General features: G+C 56.9%; 1 protein-coding gene across 3 annotated transcripts; it reads left to right on the forward strand.

Moving 5' to 3' along the window:
- Positions 1 to 870: 870 nt before the first annotated feature.
- On the forward strand, positions 871 to 25,149 carry TNKS1BP1 (tankyrase 1 binding protein 1). 3 transcript variants are annotated; one of them, XR_004424470.1, is made up of 13 exons: positions 871 to 1,024; positions 3,955 to 4,063; positions 5,125 to 5,752; positions 7,185 to 7,254; positions 11,747 to 13,123; positions 15,048 to 17,092; positions 21,968 to 22,334; positions 22,614 to 22,764; positions 22,864 to 23,000; positions 23,746 to 23,903; positions 24,163 to 24,235; positions 24,335 to 24,373; positions 24,701 to 25,149. XR_004424470.1 is itself a non-coding variant. In XM_033121435.1 (12 exons), the coding sequence occupies exons 2-11, from the start codon at positions 3,970 to 3,972 to the stop codon at positions 24,221 to 24,223; spliced, it is 5,088 nt and encodes a 1,695-aa protein (XP_032977326.1). In that variant the 5' UTR covers positions 871 to 1,024; positions 3,955 to 3,969; the 3' UTR covers positions 24,224 to 24,235; positions 24,701 to 25,149. The 3 variants fall into 3 exon arrangements, 1 of the variants encoding a protein (XP_032977326.1); XR_004424471.1 differs by lacking the exon at positions 871 to 1,024 and adding an exon at positions 3,502 to 3,639; XM_033121435.1 differs by lacking the exon at positions 24,335 to 24,373.

Consider the following 25,149-nt stretch of genomic DNA (forward strand, 5'->3'; position numbering starts at 1 on the left):
AGGCCTTGCTGGCCAGCTGGGAAGCAAGTCTCCAGGTACATCCTGTTCTGTTCCCGGCTGGACAAGCATTGGTTTTCACCCTCTTCAGCAGGGATGGGCCACCTGAGAGTCTAGAAATGAGAGCTGATCTGATTAGGAAGTCTCTCTCACAGCTCCACTCCATTAGCCAAGCTAAGGAGAGGCAGCTACTGGCTCCATCCTTAATCACCTATGAGTCAAGGGTCTTCAAGGCTTTAGATAATGGAATCAGGATTGACTGGCCTCTCTGCAACCAAGACACTGGAAACCTGATCCTGGAGAGTTGGGACGATGAGTGGTGTGGGGGTGGAGGTAGCTTTTGTTTTTATATGAAAAAGGGTATATCAAATTTTGAGGTCAGGAAGAATTTATATCTGGGAAGGGAGCATAACGAGATAAATAAGGAGTAGTGAGGGAAATAGAGCTTCCAGTCTTCCTCACTGTGGCTCCAAATCTGAATTTACACACGTGGGGTGGCCACGTTGGGTAGGCTCTAAGGTGCTTGCCACAGAAAGCCTCCGCAGTCGGCCAAGGGTTACCTTCTTTCTCGCCGCGACTCTATGGTACTGCGATCAGTTCAGGCCGTTGGGCCTGAGAATCGGGCCGTCAGCTTAAGTCTCCTCTCTAGGCAGTCGTCTCGGTGGCCATTTTGCCCCAGCGTTTTTAGCGGCTGAATTGCGTCAGTTTTACCCGGGTCTGAGGCTGGGGCGGGCCCCTCATTTGCAAGATTCATGAATAATTGAGTACCTGGGCTGCTGCTATTTGCATACGGTCAGGCGAGTTCTGCACGGGCTTCCCACTCCGGGTTTTCACTGTCTCATGGATATTCATGAAGCGCCCTAGGGGTGTGGGCCTGGGCGGAGCTGGGGCGGAGCTGAGGGCGGGGCCCCGCCGGGGCCCGCTCTGGCTTGGTCCCCGGTGACGGCGGCAGCAGCGGCGGCGGTGGCGGAGACTGGCGTCGGGGTGCCGAGCCCGAGCCGAGCGGAGCCGGATCCCGGGGGAGCGCGTGAGTGCGCGGGGGCGGGCAGGAGGGCGAAGGAGGGGGCGGGGTCCGGGATTGGGGCGGGGGAGAAGCATGGAGGGAGTGGGTGCTTTTCAGCCGGGACCTCGGGTTAAGGTGGAAGGGGGGTGAACGGGAAAGTTTGCAGGGGCCGGGGGCGCGGGGGAAACCGGGGACACGCGGGAGCTGGCGCATGTGCGCGAGGCCGGAAGGTGCACGGTCTGGAGCTCGTGCTGGCCGATCCAGAAGAAAGGGGGGAGGGGGCGAGGGCTTGAGGCGGGGCCGGGGGCGGGCGGAACTGCTGGAGGGACCCCTGCCTCCCCCTTCCCCAGGGCCCGCGCTAGCCCCCTCCCTCGGCTCCCTCGGCACGCCCCCAGCCACCCCAGTCCGCCCCCACTCGGTCTGCGTCCTCAGTCCCCCGTCTGTTCGCCGGCTGCTTCACATTCTGCGTACAGGTCCTCCCGTTCTGCCACCCCCTTCTCCTCCTCCACCCTCTCCTCCTCTTCTTCGGCTGCTGCCATCCCCTCTGTGTCCAGAGCTCCCCACTGGGCCTCTCCAGAAGGCCCCTCGCCCCAGGCTGTTCCGTCTTCCCGTTGGCCCTCCCTCTTCCAGCAGTTTACGTGCTGCCCCTGCCTACCTCTCTGGCCCTGGATCCGCTGGAGATCCCAGGGACCGTAGAGGCGACCCCGCCTGCGCGGATGCCTCTCGGGGCCCCTGTCCCGGGCAGGAGCTGCCTGGCCTCTCCGCAGCCCTTGTGGCAGCCTTTGCTCCTGGGGGTCAGATAGGCCCCCCCTGACTCCTGGAGGTTGCAGGGAGTGCTCAGAGCCGCTGTGATTCTGCAGCTTTTGGCAACGGCCTTGATCACCTGCGTTTCCTGGCTGGGGCCTCGGAGCTGCTGTGGCCCCTCCTCAGTTGGGGAAGCTGAGCCCCCACTTCATTGCTGCACCCCCTCATACTGCAGAGGTGCCCATCAGGCTCCCAGGTGAAAGAGTTTTTCAGTTCTGGGCCAGTTTGTCCGCATTTCTAACCACCTACACCATGTCCCTTGTGATAATGTTCAAGGACAAGGAAACAATCTTGTGTTTTAATTTTATTTTTTCTATCATGTGCCCTTCCCCCATGCACTCTTGGGCTGGCTGTGCAGTTAGTTACTTACCCACCCACAGTGAGCAGTCCTCTGTGGAAGGTGGTTGACCAAGGGAATTGATGGTCCTGGGTTTCTCTCTACTTAGCTCTTCATACTCTCTGCCATCTTTGAAGCAACTTGGGGCAGGGTCAGAGGAGAGGGGTGGGCGAGTTTTGCAAATGTTGGGCATCAGAAGGCCTTTCTTAGGAGTTGGTGCTGTTTTCCCAGACCAGCTGCAGTGGGTGACTTTGAGGAAGGCAGTGCCCATTGGGTTGTCCTCAAGGGCTCTGTGCATACCAGGTGATAGGAAATGTCCTTCTTCCTTTGTGACAAGAGGGGCAGTACTTTGTCCCCCAGGCTGCAAAGCCTGGGGTGCGGGTGTTGTGGGTGGGATGGTGCTCCAGCAGCCAGGATGAGAACTAAGGAGGTGGTGGAGTGTCTGAAGGTGACATAACTGGGACCTGTGTGAGTGAGGGAATGGTCTGGGGAGAGGAGGTGGTGGTTACCAAGGATTTTAGCTCATTGGTGACACCGAATGGAATTGTACTAATAATTGCCAATATTTATTGGGCACTTATTATGTGCTGGGCGTTATGCTAAGCAGTTTGCATGCATCAACTGCCATAAACCTCCCAACAGTCTCAGTAACTCCATTTGTCACATAGGGAAACTGAGGCTTGGAGAAGTAAGTGCTGTGCCTAAGGGCACACAGCTAGAAAGTGGTAGACCTACCCAATATTGAATCCTCGCATATCAGAACCTGAAGCTTGTTCCTGGTACTGGCTTATTCGGTTTCTACCATAGGGCTGTGTCACTTGGTTTAAAATTTCTTGTGCTCCCTCAAAACTCCTCAGGCCAACCCTAGGCTGGTGAAGGCTGCCCATAGGCTGTGGCTGTCCCATCCTCACTGTCCTAGAAGGGGGAACCCCGGAGTGTTTTCCCCCAAGCCACCCCACTCCCGGATGTTCTCAAGCCTCAAGCCTTGTCCCATTCTCCCAGCCCAGGCCTGGGCCGGCTCCTCCTTCCTCTTGGCTCCGCTCTGGAAATCCAGTGGGAGGCCATTGCTATGGCAACAGGACTAGGCCCTGGCTTTACCTCATCAAATTCCAAGCTGAAGCCAAAGCGATTGAGAAATTAAAGAAAAAAATGTATTCCAGATGTTTACTTCTTATTCCTTATTTTTCCGTGTTTGGATGAGACAGCTCTGAGGGAAGCGGGAGTTGGGCAGGGATATGGAAGGAGGAGGGGGGAGGGGGGAAGAGGGAAAGAGGGAACCACTCCCAGCTGCAGGAGGGAGGGAGGGAGGGAGGGAAGGAGGGTGAGCGGAAAGGGGGAGGCTGGCAGTGGGGCGGAGCCCCAGGTTGGGGAGGAGCGGGTTTTTCCCGTCTCCCATGAGGTGATTCACTGAAAGACTAAGACTTTGGGGCCCTCTTGCTCTGCCCCTGAGTATATACCTCAGGTGGGGCTGCTGGACCCAAGGGGTACCCTGGGAACGGTAAGTGGGGTATCTTAGCTCACCAGAGGAGGAAAGAATAGGTAGCTACCTGAAACTTCAGGACTTTGGGGTTCGGGGGCCAGAGCTGGAGAGGAATCTGGGAAGAGTTGAGGATATGGCAGCTGGGGACCTCCCTCGACCTCCCTCATCCCCTCTGAAGTTCCCTCTTCCTGTCCCACACTCTGCCTCAGCTAGGAGTAGGAGACTTCCCTCGACCACGCTTACTGCCAGCGCCCAACTCTCTTGCCTTTTCCTCTCTCTCTTCCTGGGCTTAGACCCCAGCTCACACTCCTCTGCTTCTCAATTCTCATGCAGGTTCTGCCACATGTGATGAAAGTGTCTGCTCTCCGGGAAGGCACAGCCATGGCTTCCCCACCACCCCAGGAGATGGAGGAGGAGCTGGTATCTGCTGGCCCTGAGCCAGGTGCCTATGGGTGCAGGGTGGAGCAGGGTGGCTGGGAGGACGGTGGGAGGGGCAGAGGTTGAACCCCCATTCTGTCTTGAAGGGGGTGGGCGAGTGATGACTGTTGAGGTGGGATGGGAGTGAGGGAGGGAAGAGTGTTGAGGACATGCAGGATGAGTTTGAAAGGTTCTCAGTTCCTGGTGAGACTCTTCAGAACTGTTTGAGGTCATAGATCTCTCACAGGTAGGAACAACCTTCCAGATGATGTGGATAAAGGCACCTGTTCTAAGAGGAGGAAATGGGGACCCAGAGGAGATATGCGTGCACGTGGCTGTTTGAACCCAGGCCTCCTGGCTCCTGTCTAGATTCCTTTCTTAGGCTGAGCCAAATGAGTGGGTGATAGAGGATTCTATTAGAAGGGCCGTGGCCATGAGTAATTCCAAGGTCTTTTATTTTGCTTTGGAATGCCTTATATAGAGGTAGGTTTCTGGTCTTGTTTTTTTCCCTGTAGCAGATGTACTTCTGTGTGGATTAGATCAATAGTAAGTTTGCATTCCTGATCACACACCGGATGACAGTGGGAGGTGGCCTGGGTGTGTAGTGGGGGAGGGGCAGCCAGGAGGCACAGTGGGGAGACTCAGCCAGGATAAAAAGCTTACTATGGTGGTAGGATAGTAGAGTGTCATGTAGGAGGACTGGACAGGATTGGGGAGATGGTGGGGTGACTGCTTGATATGGGAAGGTAGGCATTCGTTTATTGGCTCATTTGTCTGTTCATTCATTCGTTTGATAAGAAGTCATGCGAGGTGCAAAGTGGAGTATAAGGAGAAATAAGGTGCCAGCTGGACCCTTAAATAGCTTTAGCTTATAAGGGAGACTGATTAAACATTTTGGGATTGGAGACAGGAGGATGCTTTTGTGATGTGTGTGGAAAATCAAGGAAGACTTCATGGAAGAGGTGACATTTGACTTATGCCTAGAATGAAGTGAACATTTTGAATTTATAGGGGATGGGAGATGAAGTTCTGCTTCCTCATTCTTCTGACAGCCTCCCCTCTCAACCAACCCTTTCCTTTTGGCAGGTGACCCTCGGGCCAAACCCCCTGTCAAGCCCAAACCCCGGGCCCTGCCCACCAAGCCAGCTCTGCCTGCCAAGCCCACCCTGCTGGTGCCTATTGGGCCTCGGCCTCCCCGGGGTCCCTTAGCTGAGCTGCCTTCTGCCCGGAAGATGAACATGCTGGCAGGACCCCAGCCCTATGGTGGCAGCAAGCGTTCCCTACCCTTTGCACCAAGACCGACAGCCGAGGCCTCTACTGGAGAAGAAGCCACCCGAGAGACTGGGAAAGAGGAGGCTGGGAAAGAGGAGATGCCCCCCTTGACACCCCCGGCTCGATGTGCTGTCCCAGGGGGCGTGCGGAAGGCTCCTGCCCCCTTCCGTCCAGCCTCAGAGCGCTTTGCAGCCACCACAGTGGAAGAGATCCTGGCCAAGATGGAGCAGCCGCGGAAGGGGGTCCCTGCCAGTCCTGACCGCCTCTGGGGCTCCCGCCTAACCTTTAACCATGATGGCAGCTCAAAATACGGCCCCAGGACCTATGGCGTGGTTGCAAGTCCTAGGGATGAGGACGGGACCCTCTGCAGGGTATGGTCCCAGGAGGAGCCAGCGAAATCTACAGAGAGTCCGGAAGAGCACAGCCAGCCCCCCAAGGAGAGGTGAGGACGAAGTGGGGGGGCCACATTTGGGACTAGGACCTTCCCTTTTAGGTTAGTTGTGCTGTTAGTGTGGGCAGTCCCTAGTCTAAGTCACAAAGTATCCTGCCAGCAGTGTTAGTGTTACTGTGTTCTCTTTACAATTGTGATTCTGTCTACAGAGTAGATCTGTGTTTATGGTAGAGTTCAAATATGCAGTATGGAAGTTTATTTTTAGTTTTTTATACTGAGAGCTGAACTTTGCCTCATTTAATCCACAGCAAGGCTGTTTAGTGAAGGGAATATTAGACCCATTTTAGAGATTAGGAAACTGAGGCTCAAGTGACTTCCCATGGTTCCTCAGCAAGGAAGAGACAGAACTGGGGTTTGAATTCAGGTCTATTTGATTCCAAAGGGTGTGTTCTTAACTGGTAGCTCCTACTGTGGGTGGAGTAGTGTGCCAGGTGCGGGGGGGTGTGTGTGTGTGTATGAAAAGGGCACAGTCTGCCCGTGAGGTGTCTGATGGGAGCGATAAGACTTGAACACACCTTGATGCCAGGCCAGCTAGTGTCACTGCACAGAGATTGCGGCCAGTTTGGAGACTGTTTATGTAAAACACCTGTCCAGAGTTGGTGCCAGCGTATACGAAGGCTGGCAAGGAGGTGCCCCTTGGGGTGGTGGGCACAGGGCATTGGAGGAAGAGGCTGCATGGAGGCCGTCTTCAGGGCAGAAAGAGCCAGCCTGAGGCACAGTTGGCCTTCTGGGCCCGTGGCGGCTCTGCTGGGTTCAGAGGCTCCCCTCTCCCTCCTGCTGTGAAGGGCAGAGCGGAGCCCAAAGCTGAAGGCCCCTGCCCTACCCTGCCCTCCAGCCCTCCAGCCCTCACCCTTGTCTCACCTGAAGGTGCTTGGAGGGCTGGGCTCCCAATTAACCCTTCCTTGTCCCAGGCCAGGGATCTCAGGCTGGGTTCAGCCCTCTGTCCTCCCCCCTTGCCTGGCTCCCAGCAGAGCTTAGGAGGAACGACTTCAACCTTGGAAAATCACTCCTCCCCCTGTGATCCTTCAAGAAGTATTGGCAGGACAGTCAGACCAGCTGTATCCTCCCTGGCGGGAGGAGAACATTAACCCCTCAGGGGCTCGGGGAAGGAGGGGTTGTCTTTGGGGAACCATGAGGGGTCTGGGCATGCAGGGTGCTTCTCCTAAAGGGGCTGGGGGAGTTTAACCCTTGGTGTACAGGCAAGAATTAGGCACTGTCTCCTGGGGCACTTTCTCTATGAAAACTGCCCGCCTCTCTGTCCTCAGTGGTTCCAGGCAGGGTTCAGTAGAAAATGCCTGGGGTTGGGGGGTAACTGCTGTTAAAATCACTTAGGCAGACTCTTATCAGACAGCTCTGCCCCCTTATTCATCTGTGACAGGCTTCTCCATTCTGTGCCTCCATGTCCTGTCTTTCTCCCTCCCAGGAGCCCCACTTCAGACCGGGCCTTCAACGGGGACCTGGCTCAGCCGGCCAGCTCTGAGCCACCTACCCACGTGAGTTATCCTCTTGTTATGAATCAGAATCATAGTCCTTAGAGCTGGAAGGGTCATCTGAGATTATCTCGTCCACCTGTTTAGTTCAGATGTGGACCCTGAGGTGGTGAAAAGCTGCCTCGCCCAAGGGCTGGCCCCAGGACGCAGATCTCTCAACTCTCAGGGCAGTGCTTTCGATCAAGTGTGGTTTGGGCTGTGAGGCTGCTCGTTATAAACAGTAATTATCCATAACAACTGCCATTGACCCAAGCACCTACTGTGTGCTAGACATGTTCCAGGAACGCGGACTAACTTAATCCATGTGATCACTCTAGCTCGTAGGCCCCGCTCGTCCCACGTGTGCGGTGAGGATGCCTGGGTGAGGTTAAGTGAGCTCCCCAGGGGCTGAGGGCTGAGGCGGGATCTGAGTTGTCTGACTGGTGCTCTCCTGGCGGGGCTGCCTTCTCAGGGTTCAGAGGAAGAGTTCTTTTCCTGGAGATTTCCTGTTCCCTCCTCACCTCTCCCCACAGGGTGCTGGGAGGACGGTCAGCTTGCTCTCCTGAGTAAACGATGTAAAGGATGGCCCTTCTTGCTCATAGAGGCTGCCCCGTCTGTCCACTGATGGAGACCTGACTCTATTGGTCCATCAAACAAATATTTACTGTGTACCTGCTGTGGGAATAGCAGAGAACAAAATACACCGTTTCGGTTTTCTGGGAGCTCACCTTCTGATGCGAGAGGCCAATACAAACACCCCCCCCCCCCCCGCAGATGTGTTGTCAGACAAGTGCTGGGAGGACCCGTGAAGGTGGAGAGCTCTGGGATGAGGGTAGTTGGGGACGGCCTCATGCGAAGAAGGTGAGGGAGTGAGCTGTGGATTTTGGGGAACAGTGTTCTTGGCAGAGGGGACTGCAAGTACAAAGGGCCGCATGACGGAAGGAGTTGGGTGGCAGTGAGGACTCAGGTGGTGATCGATTGCATTGAGCTTCACAGGCCCCTAAAGGACCTTGGCCTGAGTGAGAGGCAGAAGCCATGGAGGGCTTTGGAGGAGAAGAGGGACATGCTCTGGTTTAGTTGTCAAGAGTCACCTTGCCCTCTTGGTGTTTCAGGGAGCTGAGAGCAGCAGCAGGGACCAGCGGGGGGCTGTTGGAATAATCCAGGGGCAAAGTGGGGGCAGCTTGGGCCGTGGAGGTAGCCTGTGATGAGATAGTGATTAGTGGTCTCTCTGGATGGAATTTGAAGGTGAAAAGGACAGGATTTGCAGGTAGATTGACAGAAGACAGAGAGTGCAGGATCAAGGATGATGCCAAGGCTTTTGGCCTGAGCAGCCGGAAGGATGAGGTTACCATTTAGTGAGATGGGGACTTCTCAGGTTGAAGCAGGGTCGGAGGAGATGTCAGGAGTTTGCTTCGGGACTAGTTGAGTTTGAATACCTTTCAGACATTTACGTGGAAATCGGGAGTGGATAGTTGGCTCTTTGCGTCTGGCGTTCCAGGGACGTGTCAGTGTCAGCCACAGATGGTAGTTAAGACTGGCTGAGATCACCAGGGGAGTATGTGAGGAACAGGAGGGAAGAGGATAGAGGTGAGGTGGGTGGAAAACCTGTGGGAGTGGAGTCCTGGAGGCCAAAGGAAGCCAACTTCCAGGACTGGAGGAGGGCGTGCATGCCATCAGCCCGCGGGCTGCTCACTGGTCAAAGCAGGTGAGTAGTGAGAGTGGGATTTAGCTGCAGGGGAACACCGTGACCTTTGGCAGAGCAGTTAGGTGGCAAGGTGAAGGAAGAAGCCTGTTTGGGGTGAGTTCAGGAGAGAGTGGAACAAACTGTAGGATAGATAGTGAATGCAGACAACGTGTTCGAAAATGGTTGGTAGCTAGAGAGAGAGGTGAAGACAAGAGCGATTTTCTTTTTTAAAGACAGAAGAAATGAGAGCAGTTTGTGTGCTGATGGAAATGATCCAGGAGAGGAGGCAAAAAATCAATGATGCAGGAAAGAGAGAGGAAGGTTGGCCGTAGCTCTGAGCAAGGACAGCAGTTCACGATCAGAGCAGGGGAGCAGAGTGCTCGGGCCGACATGCAGATAGCGGGGGTGTGGGCGTTCTGCCATGGCCTCTGTTGTCAGGGAAGGGGGGAAGCAAGGCCAGCGGCTGAGAGAGGATGGGAGGAGGTGTCCGAGGTCTGAGGAGGCAAGATGAGAAAGGGTTGCCTGGGAGCCGAGGTTGGGGAGCTGTATGTAAACAGGCTAAACAGTAGGATGAAGGAGGGAGTTGAGGGTGGTGTAAGAAAATGACTTTAGAGAGAAAAGCAAGGGCAGGAGGGGACGGGGGGACAGTGAGAAGGAAGAAGGGCTAGTGACTGTGCTTCCCAGAGCGGTTGAAGGATTGAGGGAGGTCGGGGGATGGAAAGAGGGACCTGAATGGATAGGAGGTGGGGAAGGGTGAGTGGACACTTGAAGTTGAGTCTGTGGTGGGCTACAGTTATGGATAAGGACAAAGTCCTGGGGGGGGGTCACAAAGTCATCAGGGAAGAGGAGGTCAGGGAGCAGAGCCAGGATGCTGGAAGGGTCGACGGTGGCTCTTGGTATCACTACAAATTACAGCAGTGTTTTTATATATATATATGGGGTTGCAGTGATCCCAGGGCTGTGCTTCTCAGGGAATGGGGTCTGTAGGTACTCTAATGGGAGGGGCCGTGGGTGGTATACTGTGTTTTCCTGAAAATAAGACTTAGCCAGACCATCAGCTCTAATGTGTCTTTTGGAGCAAAAATTAATATAAGACCTGGTATTATATTATATTACACCCGGTATTATATTATACCTGGTATTATATTATATTATATTATTTTATATTACAAGACCCGGTCTTATATTGTATTAAAATAAGACTGGGTCTTATATTAATTTTTGCAGCAAAAGATGCATGAGAGCTGATGGTCCGGCTAGGTCTTATTTTTGGGGAAACACAGTAGTTTAAGGGCGTGCGCTTTAACACTAGAATTTTGTAGAGAGAAGGGGTGGAGGGAATGGAAGGGGCCTTGAGAAGTAAGCAGGACTCTTTCCTCTGCCCAGGCCCAGAAAGTGACAATGTGGGAGAAAGAGTCCTGTTGGAGGGGGCCGCCAAGGGAGGTGTGACCTCTGGTTTGGCGTGACCAAAGGTCAGATAGAGCAATACTCACTTCGTTGTGTGGGACCAGGCCGAGTGGAGTAGTGAAGAAGTGCCAGGTGCTCGGTCCCCTCTGCCCCCCATTGGCCACAGCGGCCATTCCTTATAAGTTCTGTCCTGAGAGGCCACGTGCACAAATCTTACTTACTTGTCACCTAACTTTGTGAGGGGGACGTTGTTCCAGCCCCAGTGGACAGAAGGGGAGGCTGAGGCTCAGACACACCGAGTGCCCACCCTACAGGAGGGCCTACAGCTTACGAGAGGCAGTGCTGGGTGACTCCATGCCAGGAGCTCCCATGTCCCCCCAGTACCTCGAAGCTCTCGGCCTGCGTGCTTCCTTGGGCAGTGCTGGGAACTAGGGCTACACAGAGCAGGGTGGGCAGCCCCACACCCACGCTGAGCTGCTCCTGGGAGCTGGGCTTGGAGGCCCGCTCTGAGGCAGAATGCTCACGTGCCTGGATGGTCAGATTCCCAAATTTCCCTTTATAAAGCCGGTGTCCTTGACCCATGAACCACGGACTCTTAGGACACCCTCCAATGAGTTTTTTTTTTTTTTTTTAAAGATTTTATTGGGGAAGGGGAACAGGACTTTATTGGGGAACAGTGTGTACTTCCAGGCCCATTTTCCAAGTCAAGTTGTTGTCCTTTCAATCTTGTGGAGGGTGCCGTTCAGCTTCAAGTTGTTCTTTCAGTCTTAGTTGTGTTGGGCGCAGCTCAGCTCCAGGTCCAGTTGCCGTTGCTAGTTGCATGGGGCACAGCCCACCATCCCTTGCGGGAGTTGAACTGGTAACCTTGTGGTTGAGAGGATGCACTCCAACTAACTGAGCCATCCGGGAGCTCAGCGGCAGCTCAGCTCAAGGTGCCGTGTTCAATCTTAGTTGCAGGGGACGGAGGGAATCCGCCCACCATCCCCTGAGGGAATCGAACTGGCAACCTTGTGGTTGAGAGCCTACTGGCCCATGTGGGAATCGAACAGGCAGCCTTCGCAGTTAGGAGCATGGAGCTCCAACCGCCTGAGCCACCGGGCTGGCCCTCCAATGAGTTTTGGGGTGGGTGGGAGGGAGGACAGCTTGAACCATGTGAAATGGTGTGGGTGATACTCTGAATAAGGCTCTGTGAGTTTTCTGGGGAGAGGGCCTAAAGGAGGGGTCTGAGAACACTGAGAAGCTTAAGAAGCCCTAACTCATATTCAGGGCCTTTCCCAGCTGTCCTGAGAGGCCCCCCAGTTTCTTCCTCCTGTCTGTGGAATGAGAGAGTGAGGAAGCAGCTGACCTGCTGTCCATATGGGGTTGGCAGGGGCCTCCCCCACCCACCTGAGAGGCGAGTGACGGCTCTTGACCTTTCTCTTGCAGGTTTCCAAGCCTTGGGTCCCTTCAAGTCCAAGCCCCACCTCAGAGAATGGAGGCTCCACCAGCCCAGGCCTCCTTGCTGAAGTCTCAGGCCCAGTCCCTGGGTCTCCCCGATTTCACTCACCCGACAAGAACACTCCTCGCCACTTTCAGCTTCCGGAAGCCCCAGTTCCTGAAGCTTCTGGGCCTTGTCCCTGCCGTCCTGAGACTCCAGCACCCCCAGCTGTGGTCCTGCCTGACGAGGGCTCCTGCCATGCTGCCAGCCCCGTGCTCCCCGATGTGGGAGCCCTAGAGACCCCCAGACCTGGCAGCCCTCCTGTGGAGAAGGTCTCAGGGCGCCACAGCCCACAGCAGCCTCCAGCCACCTCGCCCCTGCCCCTGATGGACAGGGGGGAGTTGCTAGATCTTGAGCGGACGTTTCCATCTGGCACTGAGGTGGCCAAGGGTGACGCAGACCTCCGCCCCATCAGCCTGGCTCAGCGCCGATTTTCGGAAGGTGTGCTCCAGCCGCCCGGCCAAGACCAGGAGAAGTTGGGGGGCTCACTGGCTGACCTGCCCCAAACCCAGGGGAGACAGTCAGCCCTGGATCGTCCCAGTGGGGGTGGGACAGAGTCCAACTGGAGCTTGTCACAGTCCTTTGAATGGACCTTCCCCACTCGAACATCTGGTCTAGGGGTGTGGCGGCTGGACTCCCCGCCCCCCTCCCCTATCACGGAAGCCCCTGAGGCTGCGGAGGCTGAGGCTGCTGCTGCGGAGGCTGGGGCCTGGGCTGCATCCAGCAGGGAGGGGGTGTCCCAGCAGGGGCAAGGGGCCCAGACAGCTCCAGAGGGGCCAGGAAGGCCTGGTTCCTGGGTGGGGGCAGATGATCCGGGGATCTCCCCAGCCCAGCAGGGTGATGGGGAGAGTCAGCCTGCATCCCCAGCTGTTCCCCTTGAGCATCCACCAGCAACAGGGGACCCACCTGAACCGGTCTTGCTGCAGGCAGAGGAGAGGTATGAGGAGCGGGAGCCCCTGGCCGGACAGGAGGCCCCACTCCCTCTGGCCACCAGGGAGGCTGCCCTTCCCATCCTGGAGCCAGTCCTAGGGCAGCAGCAGCCAGCACCCTCTGATCAGCCCTGTGTCCTTTTTGCTGACACCCCTGACCCCGGGCAGGCACTGCCTGCTGAAGAAGAGACCATGACGCTAGCCCGGGCTGAGACCACCCAACCCACGACAGAGGCTCAAGACCCTTGTAGGGTGTCCCCCGAGCCTGTAGGCCCTGAAAGCAGCTCCCGCTGGTTGGATGACCTCCTGGCTTCGCCGCCACCCAGTGCTGGCAGTGCAAGGCGGGGAGCTGGCTCTGAGCTGAAGGATGCACAGGTCCTGAGTGCCTGCTCTGAGGTGAGGACAGCACAGGGCATAGGGCGGGTGGGGGTGTCAGCGGTGGGAGCCATGGCTTCCGTGGGCTCCTTCTTTCAGTGTGGATTTTATGTGTCGAGCTTGGGATACAGCTGTGAGCAAGGCACCTATGGATGTGCCCCTCAGAGCTGTGCGTTCTGGCAAAGCTGACAGAGCAGGGGCTACGGGATGGTGCCTGGGGTCTAGTGTGAGTCCATATCTGACCAGTACCCACTAACTGACTGGTCTTGGGCTCTTTCATAATAACCACATTCGCCTCTTAGGGTTGTACTGCGGGTAAAATGAGTGTGGAACGCACTTAGTGCTTGGCTTATACTGAGTGAGTATTCAGCCCATTAGCAGGGCCAGTGGTGTGAAAGGCAACGCAGCGTAGCCATTTAGAGAGTGGGCTCTGGGCCCGGTCTGCCTGAGTTCAGCTCTTGGTTGTGCTGTTTGCCCAGATGTGACCTTGAACAAGTTACTTTTCTGCTTGTGCCTCAGTTTCTGCATCTGTAAAATGGGGTAGCAACAATGCACTCTACCTGAAAGGGTGATTGGGAAGCCTGACTAAGCTGTAAAGTACTGAGAACAGCGCCTGGTGAATCACGAGGGCTTAGAAAGTGTTGGTTTTCATGAATGTTATTACTGTTGAGCTCAAGACCTGCCTGGTAAACCGGCAGCCAAAGCCCAGACCAGGCAGAGCCTTCTGCAAGGTTACCCAGCAGGTTGGTGACTGCGTGCGAGAGTGTCACTTCCGGGCCCAGTGTCTTTTCCCCCAGGAGGCTGCCTCTGAGTTTAAGGGCTGGGGTCCAAGTGGCTTTTGAAATGTATTTTTCCGGCCCTGCCTAGGCTGTAGAGGCGGGGCTGGACGGAAGGAGGAGCCAGAGGGCCTCAGGGTGGAGGGGAGGAAGAGGAGGAGCAGGAAGGAGTTAAGACCAAGCTGGCTCCTGCAGTAGGTGTGTCTGTCCCGGGTTGTGGGTGACTCAACTGGCTTCTGGGCGGGGCCACCAGAGCTGCAGCTGCTCTGGAGGGAGCGGGCCAGGGTGAGCCCCAGCCCAGTCAGAGCCGTCCGACAGGTCCGGGCCAGGGGAGCAGCCAGCCCTGTCCCGGGGCCCAGCCAAACCCAGCAGCCCGGGGCAGGTGTGGGGGGCAGGGGCCATGGCCCGGCTTGGGGACCGGGAGCCCAGCATGTCTGTCTTGGAGAGGCTGCTGGCCAATGCAGCGCTTCGCGATGAGGCCGGCAGGCTCCATAGCCCTGAGGCCAGGGCTCGGCCGCCCGCAGGAGTGAGTCGGAGTCTGGGTGATGGGGTGTAGGGAGCCCTGGCTGGGTCTTTCGCCTGTGCTGGGCCAGATGGCCTGGGTTCAGCTCCCCCATCCACCTGGGGCCCTGAGGGATGGATGAGCGGTTTTCCTGGGGAGGGCTGGGCAGAGGGTGTTTTCCTTAGGGAGGGAGGGGTTGGGAACTTATGGGGGGCTAGAAGAGCTGTGGTGGTGGAATCTGGCAGTGGAAAGGAGGTTGTGGAAGGGCTTTGAGTCTTGCTCTCTCCTAATTGAAAGTGTACCCCACACCCCAGATAGCCTATCTCCTGGCACATAGCCAAGAGTTGCCCAAGGGCTGTAAACATGACCGTGGGTCATTGATTGAGTGCCCTGTGCTATGCTGAGTACTTGGCTTAAATGATGTTGTTTAATGCCCCCTAACCAGTCATGCTGTAGGAATTATCTGTTCTAGGAGGAGGACCCTGAGGCCCAGAGTGGTTAAGTGATTGATTTACTTGGAGGTCACACAGCTGGGACCCAGACCTAGGCTTGCTGCTGCCGAAGAGGGGCTCTCAGTCACCAGGTTGTGCTGCTCATATTCTGGGTTGACTCCTACCCTGATTGACTCTAAGCAGTGTGTCTTTGTCTTTCTTTTTCTGATTTCCAGGGACTCCTTGGCTGGGCCCAGAAAGATCTGCAGAGTGAATTTGGGATTGCAGCAAACCCACAGCCCAGCAGTTTCAGCCGTTCCAGCTGGTCCCAACACACTTCTCAGGACTATGGCCTGGGGGGTGCGAGCCCTAGAGGGGACCCAGGCCTTGGAGAAAGGGACTGGGCCAGCAAATGTGGGCAAGGAGTGGGGGAAGGGAGCAGCAGGGAGTGGGCCAGCATGTGTGGCATCAGCCAGGAGGAGATGGAGGTTGGCAGCCCAGGTGGGAGTGGAGTGTCCGCCGCAGGGGGGCTTGCAGCCCAGGACCTGCTGACTGGAACGCCAGTCGTGCTTGGCACCCAGAGCCAGGAGGCGGAGGTCCAGGACTGGGAGTTCAGACAGAGGGATTCCCAGGGCACTTACTCCAGCCGGGACGTGGAGCTCCAGGACCAGGAATTCGGGAAGCGAGATTCGTTGGGTCCTTACGGCAGTCGGGACGGGAGCCTTCAGGACTGGGAGTTTGGGAAAAGAGATTCCTTGGGTGCTTACGCCAGCCAGGAGACGGATGAGCAGAGCCAGGAACTGGGGAAGGAGGACCACCTCGGCAGGTACAGCAGCCAGGATGCAGAGGAGCAGGAGTTTGGGAAAAGTGCCTGGATGAGGGACTACAGCAGCAGTGGCAGCTCCACGGCCCTCGGTCCCCAGGACACAGGTTTCGGAACGAGAGCCCTGAGCACCGGGTTCAGCCCTGAGGAAGCCCAACAGCAGGACGAGGAGTTTGAGAAGAAGATTCCGGGTGGCGGAGACAGCCTGGGCAAAGCCAGCGGGGATGCAAGCCGGCCTGAGGAGAGAGAGTCGGGTGGCTTATTCAGCCCCAGCACCCCCCAGCCGCAGGAGGGGGCGCTGGTACAGAGAGACCAGAGCAGCTGGCAGGGCAGCGGTGCCAGCCAGGAGGGTGGAGGGCTTCAGGGGAGACAGGCAGGGGCCCAGAGCCCAGGCGATGCTGACCAGGAAGGCAGGGACATGGGACAGCCAGGCTGGACGGGCGACTTCCGCCTCGGTGTCGTCCCGCAGCCAGAGGCTTCCTTCAACCCAGGGCAGCGAGACTGGAGCAGCGACTTCTGCGTGGAGGCTACCAAGAGGGGCCATCAGTTTGGCATCATTGGTAATGACCGAATGAGCGGTCCCGGCCTGAGCCCTTCTGGCCACTTTGTGTCTCCTGAGAAGACCTCCGCCGGGACTATGGACTGGACTGACCAGCTGGGCCTCAGGAACTTGGAGGTGTCCAGCTCTGTGGCTTCCGGGGGCTTGAGTGAGGCCAGGGAGGATGCCGTGGGGCAGCTGGGCTGGTCCGACAGCCTGGGCTTGGGGCACGTGGACCTGGCCAGTGGTGTGGAGACCGGAGGGGCTGAGGAGCCCAGGGGCCTCGCAGTTGGGGACAAAGACTGGACTCCTGATGTTGGGGTGAGGGCCCGAGTTTTGGCTGGGGTGGGAGAGGCAGGAGGCCACAGCCAGGACAGAGAGAGTGGCGTGGGGCAGACCGACTGGTCAGGTGTGCAGGCCGGAGAATTCCTTAAATCCAGGGAGCATGGAGTGGGACAGGCAGACTGGACACCTGACCTGGGGCTGAGAAACATGGCCCCGGGAGCAGGATGCAGCCCCAGGGAGCTTGGGGTGGGCCAGGTGGACTGGGGCAACAATCTGGGCCTGAAAATTTTGGAGGTGCCATGTGACCGAGAGACTGGAGGTTCTCAGGAGCCGCGGGGATGTGGAGTGGGGCAGATGGACTGGACCCAGGACTTGGGGCTCCGCATCATGGAGCTCTCTGGGGCCCCGAGTGAAGCCAGGGAGCACGGGGTGGGAGAGGTCAGCCAGTGCCCAGAGCTGGGCCGCAGGGACAGCCCTGGCCTGGAGGCCAGAGACCCCGTGGAGACCAGGGAGCTGGGGGTTGGTGAGATAAGTGGACCAGAGACCCAGGGTACAGGTGACTCCTCACCTTCCTTGGAGACCCACCTTGAAGACCCCGGAATGGAGACAGGAGAAGCCCCCAGCTTCGGAGCCAGGTAAGGGAGCATCATCCCGCTGTGGGAGGGGAGGTGTGACAGCTGACCGAAAAATTGCAGCCTTTCTGGGGAAGAAAGAAATAGCTTTCCCCAAGGACTTACAGTGTTTGAAAAACTGAGATGGGTTGGATTATGAATTTTTAGTTTTTTTTTAATTGAATCATGACACGCATATAGGTGAGTTCCTTTTTTGAATGGTGAGTGATGTGTGAGTTGTTACTCTTTCGCAGCCCTTGCTTTTAGGCTTTTGCAGCCCATGATTTTGTATTGTGACCGTGCTGGAGTAAATGGTATATGTCACATCTGTGGATGGTTTCTGGTGGGTTCCACTCTCATGCATAACGGCTGTTCCCCATGCCTCTTGACTCTGAAGCCACGTGGTCCTGGGCCAGGGAGCATGGATGCTTTCATGGGCGTAGAAAGGAGGACTCTGTCTCCTCGGCCCTGGCCACTGCAGGTCCGGAGTGGAGTGGACAGTGGTGCTCATTGTCTCTGGAGAGGTGAGGTTAGGAACAGGGTGCTTCTTGCCTGCCCTGTCTCAAGGCCCAGAAGAAGCAACAGTGTAACAACCGGAAGAACACTGGGACCTGGCCCCATGACCTAGGCCTCCATACACAGAGTTACTGAAAGAGAACTTTGCAGAAGAACACACTGGTAGTTTTACCAGCCAACCACAGTCTGTCTCACAGAGTTTTATGTTCTAAAACCAACTGAGATTTCACACCAGGAAAGGGTGCAGAAAGGCATGCGTCTGTTTCATTAACAGCCATCCACTGAGATTTGGTTTTATTCTCTTGACTGAGTAGAAAGTTTGACCTTTCCCAACCCTGGGGCTTCTCACCGGCCATGGGAAGGAGGAAAGGAAGATGAGGGGTGGGGGCTGTTGTAAGTGTGTGTAGGGGGGCTGATGGCAGTGGGAAGGGGGCAGGAGGGACCAGGAAGTTCTAGAGGGAATGGGGGGGGAGGGGTCAGGAGAGGTTGAGGAGCAGAAGGAGGGGGAGAGGAGAGAGAGGACGCTCAGGGGAGCTGAGGAGGGTGGGGGGAGTGTCCTGGGGCCCCGTGCTGTAGAGGGGGAGACCGCAGGGATGGAGGTGAGTCCAGAGCTCCTGGGATCCTGGAGGTCTCTGAGCCTCACTTTCTAAATGTTAGACTCGGGAAGGTTGACTACCCCTGGTGCTGGGAGGATGGGGGCGCCCTGCTGTTGTCCTTTCCGGGCTTGGAGAACTCTGTCTCCAGTGCTCGCTGCACGTCTGACCTCACTGATTTTCACAGTCCTGTGAAACAGGAAGGGATTAGTATCATCTCGTTTGCAGGAGAGCAGTGGTGTGACCTGCTTAAGGTACAATGTCAGCAGTGCCTCTTTCCTATTTGATCTTAAACGCTGGGTTCAGGACTCAGACTACCAAGCAGTGGGGCCCACAGCCCTCCGTCTTCCCCTCCGGTTGGGGTGGCTCTTAACAAGGGGAACGCCGGAATTCCTTTCCCTTTGTTTAGGATGGAGAGGCTGGCGGTGTGGGGGGATCATGATGGCACTGGCGAGAGGGAGAGGAGTGGTAGAGAAGCAGAGGGTCCCAGCTGTCTGAGCTTTGGTCTCCATCGCAGGTTTTCTGGCAGTGTTACAAGTTTGGAAAACACTGTGTACTCTGGCCATACTGGAAGTGTAGAGTGTGTGTGTATTAGCATATCTGAGCCCGTTAAAGCACAGGAGTAAGGAAACACCTTTTTCTAACACAATGTTTCCCAAACTGACTTGACTGGTATCCAAGGAGCTCGTGTTCTGAGCATCTGACTTAGGGAAATTCTACACTCTGGAAAGTGGTTCTTTGAACGAAATTTTGGAGGTTCCCCTGGGAACGAGAAGTCCTTGATAGTAGCTCGGAGCAGTCTGGCCCCGAGTCTGTCTGCCAGGTTTGGGTCCCGGTTCTGCCACCGCCTCTGCCACCGCCTCTTGACCCTGGGCAAGTCCTTCTCTTCTCAGGACCTCTGATTGCTCGCCTGTAATTGCGAGTAATTTACTCTTAACACTCACAGGGTTGTTGGGGTTAGGAGTCGACACATGTGAAGGGATTGAGATTTATCTGGCACATGGAAATCACTGAAAAAATGCTCACCACTTGTAGTTGTACCTGTTTTGCAGATTTGGATGGATGTGTTCATAAAGTGAGGCCCTTGGGGACATTTTTCTCATTGTTCCTGTGTGGGACAAAAGCTCCTCCTGTGGTGTTCATTGGCTGGAATTCTGTCCAGCACAGCTGTGACAAGACCAGTATGGGGTGGGTGGACGTGGGGAGAATGTGGGGAGAGCTTGGGCCCCCTTTCCTCTGTGTCGAGGGCCACCTTGTCCGGGTGGGAGTGGTGCTCCTGGGGCCCCCAAAAGCTGGTGCATTGCCCTCTCCCCTCTCTGGCTTCCTGGTCGTCTCCTGCCCTTCCCCCTGGGCCTGTAGAAAACTGCAGTCGTTTTGGGCTCTTTATAGAATCTGAGTGGACCCAGAGATCACTGAGGCGAGCCGCTCATTCTGTGGCTAGGTAAACTGAGGCCCAGGGAGGCCGTGTGACTTGCACAAAGACCCTCAGCCGTGGACGGTGGGCTCCTTCATGTTCCCTCGAGCCCCAGTCTTGGGGTCATCTCTCTGGATGCTCTTCCTGTGTCTCTGAGTCTTGGCTAGCTGCTTCCCCTTTAGACACATCATTCTAGCTCTAGCCCTGACCTCCTTTATTTCAGGTCTGAGAGCCTCAAACACTGGGAAGCTGATTCTTTGCATATTTAGTACATACCATTCCTTCAGTTTGCACCTGGAGTGGGGGTGGCGGGTGGGGGTGGATAGAGTCCAGCCCTCAGGAGACTCCAAGTCCAGATCAGGAGAGGGGTGTAGATGGTATGAGACAAGTCCTCAGGCCAAGAAGCTGGGTTAAGGTTGATGGTGATTATCCTACAAATTTATCAAGTGCTGGGCACACATGTCTGCCAACAGACCCAGCAAAGTCTAGGTACTTCTCTTATCCCCATTTTACAGATGAAGAAACCAAGGCTCAGAGTGGATAAATAACTTTGCCAAGGCCATAGGCATAGTAGGGGTGGAGCCCAAATCTGTCCTGGAGTGACAGTTCTCTGCCCAGGTCAGGAACTATTTCCCTGTCAGGGAGGGAGGGGCTCAGGTTATAGGTGTTCTGGGTGCTCAGAGGTCAGCACGCGTCTCCCGAGATGCAGAGACGACGAGTCAGGCCAGCAGGGACGATGCACACAGCACTTCCTCCCTCCCCCGTTAGGGCCTCCTCCAGAGCCCCTCCTCTGCCCTCTGCCCACCTGGCTTGGCCAGGTCTCCCTTTGGCTGTGGATCTTCCATGCACCCACCCACTGTTTCACATCCGCTCAGCTTTGCCTCAGCCTACACTGCCCCATCCCAGGGAGAGGCTCGGGGCAGGGCCTGTGCAGGCTGGGTGGGGTGCTGTTGTCACCCTCCCACCTCGGCCTCCCTGATTTTAAGCGGAAGGGTGAGCTGGCTTTGGACCCCATCCAAGGCTGCTGTACTTCTGCTGCCTCCTCCCCTCCCTCCCTCCCCAGACCGCTTTAATTTCCATCTGTCAGCAGCTTGTGGAAGGACAGACTGACACATGTCCTCTCCCGACCTCCCCCCTTCCACCCTGGTACCCACTCGTCTGCCTCACTCTCCTCCCCCTCCAGTGGGTCGGGACCTCAGGGCATGGCGTCCGGTGCCCAGCCAGCTTTTCCCACGCCTGCCGTGTGCGTGGTGTGAGTGTGCGGTGAGAGTGGGGTGAGTGTGTTGTGTCGGTAGGGAGTGATGGATGAACAGCGCACACCTTCCCGCGTGAGGTGTGCTGTGAGTGTCTGCAGGGTGTGTCTGTGTGTCGGGGGTGGCAGCTAGACATGTCACGAGCCCGTTGTATCGTGTGTGTGTGTGTGTGTGTGTGTGTTTTGAGGGAGCAGCAGGCAGAAGATACATAAGCTGTGATGAGTTGTAACGTGATCCCGCTTCTCATTCACACAGCAGACGTTTGCTTAGCCTGCTCCTGGCCAGGCCCTGGACCAGGCACTGGGGCCACACAGGCAAAAGGGGCCCCATCTTGGCCCTTGAGTTGTCACAGACTGGCAGTGGGCACAAAGGGGCAGGGGCTGGCACAGGTGGACCCCTGGGCTTGCAGGGCTGAGAAGGAGCAGTGACTGGGGGCGGGGCGGGGGGGGAGCAGGCCAGCTTCAGAGGAGGAATTGAACTGTGGGGAGATGGAGTGGAGGGGTGGTGGGGGAGCTTTGCAGACAAGGGAACAGTGTGTCCAGATACATAACAGTCTGCGAGGGCCGGGCGTGTTCTGGGAGGCCCTGGCTGTTCCGTGAGGCTGCGGCACACGGCAGGATGACATGGGGCTCGGGGCTGAAGAGGATGGACAGGCAGATGGGCCAGTGTCCGGCTCGTCCCAAGGCGAGTGACCGCCTGTGCAGGTGCCCCTGGGAGCGACACACAGACAGCATCAACAACTGCGACAGTCCCAGTAACAATAGCTGTTCTTACAGGGTGCACACTGAGTGCCAGACACTGTGTTTTGTGCTTTAGATTCTCATTTCATCCTCCCAATGACTCTAAAATTAGAGGACCCTGAGGCTTTGATAGGTGAAGGGACTCATCCAAAGTCTCAGTAAGTGGTGGACCCAAGATTTGAACCTGCCATGCTGGCCCAGCTTGTCCCCCCTGTGCTGTGTGATATGAGGCCTTGACTGTTCTTTGTGAAGGATTCTGGGAAAAGCATGGAAAGGAGAGGGGAGGTTGGGGGCGGGGGGAGACAGATCCTATGAAGGAGGCTTTTGGGGAAGGCAGATGTGGCCTCATGGTAACCTGGTCGTCTGGTTTGTCTCCTTTGCAGCCCCAGAGGGTGCTCAGCCCGCTTGCCACCCTCTGGCTCCCAGGACCTGCTGGAGGAGGTGCTGGCTGCCAGCAGCTCCAAGGCAGTGGCCCGGAGGGAATCGGCAGCTTCGGGCCTCAGGGACCTGTCAGAAGAGGAAGGAGCCATGGCAGGTGCTGACCGAGGGGAGCCCCTGGAGCTCGGCAGGGACCCTTTGCCCTCGTGGAGGCCCCAGCCTGATGGTGAAGCCAGCCGGACAGAAGAGGTGGATGGCACCTGGGGCCCTGCGGGGACCAGGAGGGGTGAGCAGGGCCCGATGAGGCCCCCTCGACGGCCCTCCCAAGGCCCTCCCTCCAGCTCCCCGAGTCAGGACTTCTCCTTCATCGAGGTCAGTGGTTGGTGAGCCCAGGGCAGTGGGTGGGCTGTTGTCGGGCGGCTGTGGGTGGTGGAGAGCCAGAGCCTGGTCCCTGGGGCTCCCTCAGCTGCATGGAGCCCTGAGCGGTTTCAGTCCAGGAGGCAGAAAACGGGTGGTGGGTGAGTCATACGACCAGGAGGCTTTGGGCTGCAGGGCTGCAGGGGTACAGCTGGCTGCTATACAGGGGCTTGTGTGGGGTGGGACACGGCCACGGGACGGCGATGGCAGCGGTGTTGCTATTGTCCCAAGCAGGACACCGAGGTCCTTGATAGTGCCATGTATCGGAGCCGTGCCAACCTGGGGCGCAAGCGTGGGCACCGCGCCCCGGCCATCCGGCCTGGCGGTACCCTGGGCCTGTCGGAAGCGGCAGACTCGGATGCACGCCTGTTCCAGGACTCTACAGGTGGGGCCGATGCGTTCAGTGTCTGTGTCGTGTCTGGGGGTATGCCGGGTAGGCGTCTGGGATACTGTCTGTGTTGACCTTCTCCCTGCGCCCTTGTAGAGCCACGAGCTTCTCGGGTGCCATCTTCAGACGAGGAGGTGGTGGAGGAGCCTCAGAACCGCCGGACACGGATGTCCCTGGGCACCAAGGGGCTGAAAGTCAACCTGTTTCCGGGCCTGAGCCCATCAGCCCTGAAGGTACCGTCTGATCATTCAGCAAACACATCCAGCTACCTGGCCAGCTGGCCACCTGTGTCCAGCCTTTCTTCTCTCCATCATCTCTTCATTCCCCCACCCCCTTCTTCCAATTCCTCCTCTCATTCTCTCCCGCGAGGGCCCTGCTGTACCCTGTGCTGTGTGCTAAGTGGGGTGGAAGTAGAAACAAGGTGCGTTCCACGTCCCAGACCTCATGGGGCAGTGGGGGACACAAGCCATGTCTGTCCTTAGCTCTGGTGAATGGAGAAGTTTAGGGGCCCTGGGTAGGTGCATACAAGGGCTGGGCCTGTTCAGAGAGAGAGGTTATTTCCTAACTGTGAGGTAGTGTGGCATGGAGGGTAGATGGGGAAGGCCTCAGGTCGCATTTGCCCTTAGCTTTGAGGCGTGCCTAAGAGTTGGCTGTAGAGAGTGGGGCAGTGGGGGCGCCTTCCAAGCAGAGGGAACAGAATGAGCAAAGGCACAGGGGTGGGAAGTCACTACTGGCTTTGTCCAGCCGAAGTAAGTCTGAATTCAGCAGAATCTCTTCGAGGGCCTACTCTGTGTAAGACATGGCTCAGCTCTTGGGGTTAGTTTGTCTTTAAGTGACTTCCCATCCCTCCAGGTGAAAAGACTGAAGAGGGGTCCAAGCCTGATTCTGGGGACTGCATGCTTTTGGCAGAAGGCCTGGCCCTCTGTGAATCCTCTTGCCTGTCCCTCTGACTTGTCTGCACCTGGACTTGTCTCTCAGGCCAAGCTACGTCCCCGGAACCGCTCGGCTGAGGAGGGGGAGCCAGCAGAGAGCAAGTCGAGTCAGAAGGAGTCTGCGGTCCAGCGCTCCAAGTCCTGCAAGGTCCCGGGGCTGGGAAAGCCCCTCGCATTACCTCCTAAGCCAGAGAAATCCTCAGGGTGCGTGACTTAAGCTTGGGACATTGACTGACCCCACCTTGCTTAGAGGAAAACTGAGGCTGGGGGAGGAGGTCAGTGTGCTGCAAATTAACTGTATAGAGTTGGTGACAGAGTTGTGGTCTCTGCAGCCAGGCCCCAGGCTGCCTCTTCTGGTTGGCGGTGGTGTTTGGAGGGTGCGGGAGCTGTCTATTCCTACCACTCCTCATTTTGTTCTGCTTTCCTCAGGTCTGTCTGATGACCTTTGCCCTCTGCCTTTTAGGTCAGAAGGATCGTCACCAAACTGGCTGCAAGCCCTGAAGCTAAAGAAGAAGAAGGTCTGAGAAGTCACTGAGGTGAGGGCAGATCCCTGGGCTTGGGCCTGGCTGGGGTTGGGGAGTGGGGTTCAGGGGTGAGGAGGCACCCTTCGCTCTCCATCCCCTTTTCTCTGCCAGGCTGGAAGCAGGCAGGTGGAGCCAAGCTCCAGAGACTTGGTAGGTCCCTTGGCTTCCCCTCTATTTTGCCCACAGAACAGGGTGTTATCTGGCCCGGGATGGATGAGAAGGAGGGCTTCCATCCCAGCCTGACTCCCTGGGCGCAAGGACAGTCCCTGTGCCCTGTAACTGCCCTGAGTGCGCTCCACCAACCTTCTGGTCTGGGACCTCTGGGGGCACTTACGAGGTCCCCAGCAGGGACAGGCCTCACAACTGGGCTCAGTGGGAGCCAGGGTAGGCTCAGGAGGAAGAAGCTGAAGCATCTCCTGTACCACCCCCCACTTCACGGACTGCTCTCCTGACCTCTTCTCTTCCCTCCTGGTGCAGGTCCTTCCTAGCCGGCAGTCTCAGGCAGTGCCCGTTCCCGTGGGGTCCCTGGCGAGGAGACAGCTGGAGCCTCCCATGCCCCAGGCTGCAGCCTCTGTCCCCCTCCACCTCTGAGGAGTGTCTGGGGAGGCACATTTATGCACTTTGTATCACCTTCCCCACTTCCCCCCACCCACACCTTCCCTCCCAGCCTGAATTCCGTCATTAGTGGTCAGAGGTTCTGGTCCCTCCCTCCTTGGGCTCTCTTCCCGCCTCCCTCTCTGCTTCCTCTTCCAGCCTCCCTTGGGTTTTCTTTTGATACCAATTTATAGCATTTTTTATAAAAGCCTTTGATTTTTGTAATGGGTGGAGCCCAGCCCCACCTCAGGGCTCCCTCCACCCTGCCAGGTGCCCCACAGAGACCAATAACATTTTGCCACTTGAAACAATAAAGTTTTTTGGGAATTGGT

The sequence above is a fragment of the Rhinolophus ferrumequinum genome, chromosome 11, assembly GCF_004115265.2.
Source record: "Rhinolophus ferrumequinum isolate MPI-CBG mRhiFer1 chromosome 11, mRhiFer1_v1.p, whole genome shotgun sequence".
In the NCBI taxonomy this organism is placed as follows: Eukaryota; Metazoa; Chordata; class Mammalia; order Chiroptera; family Rhinolophidae; genus Rhinolophus; species Rhinolophus ferrumequinum.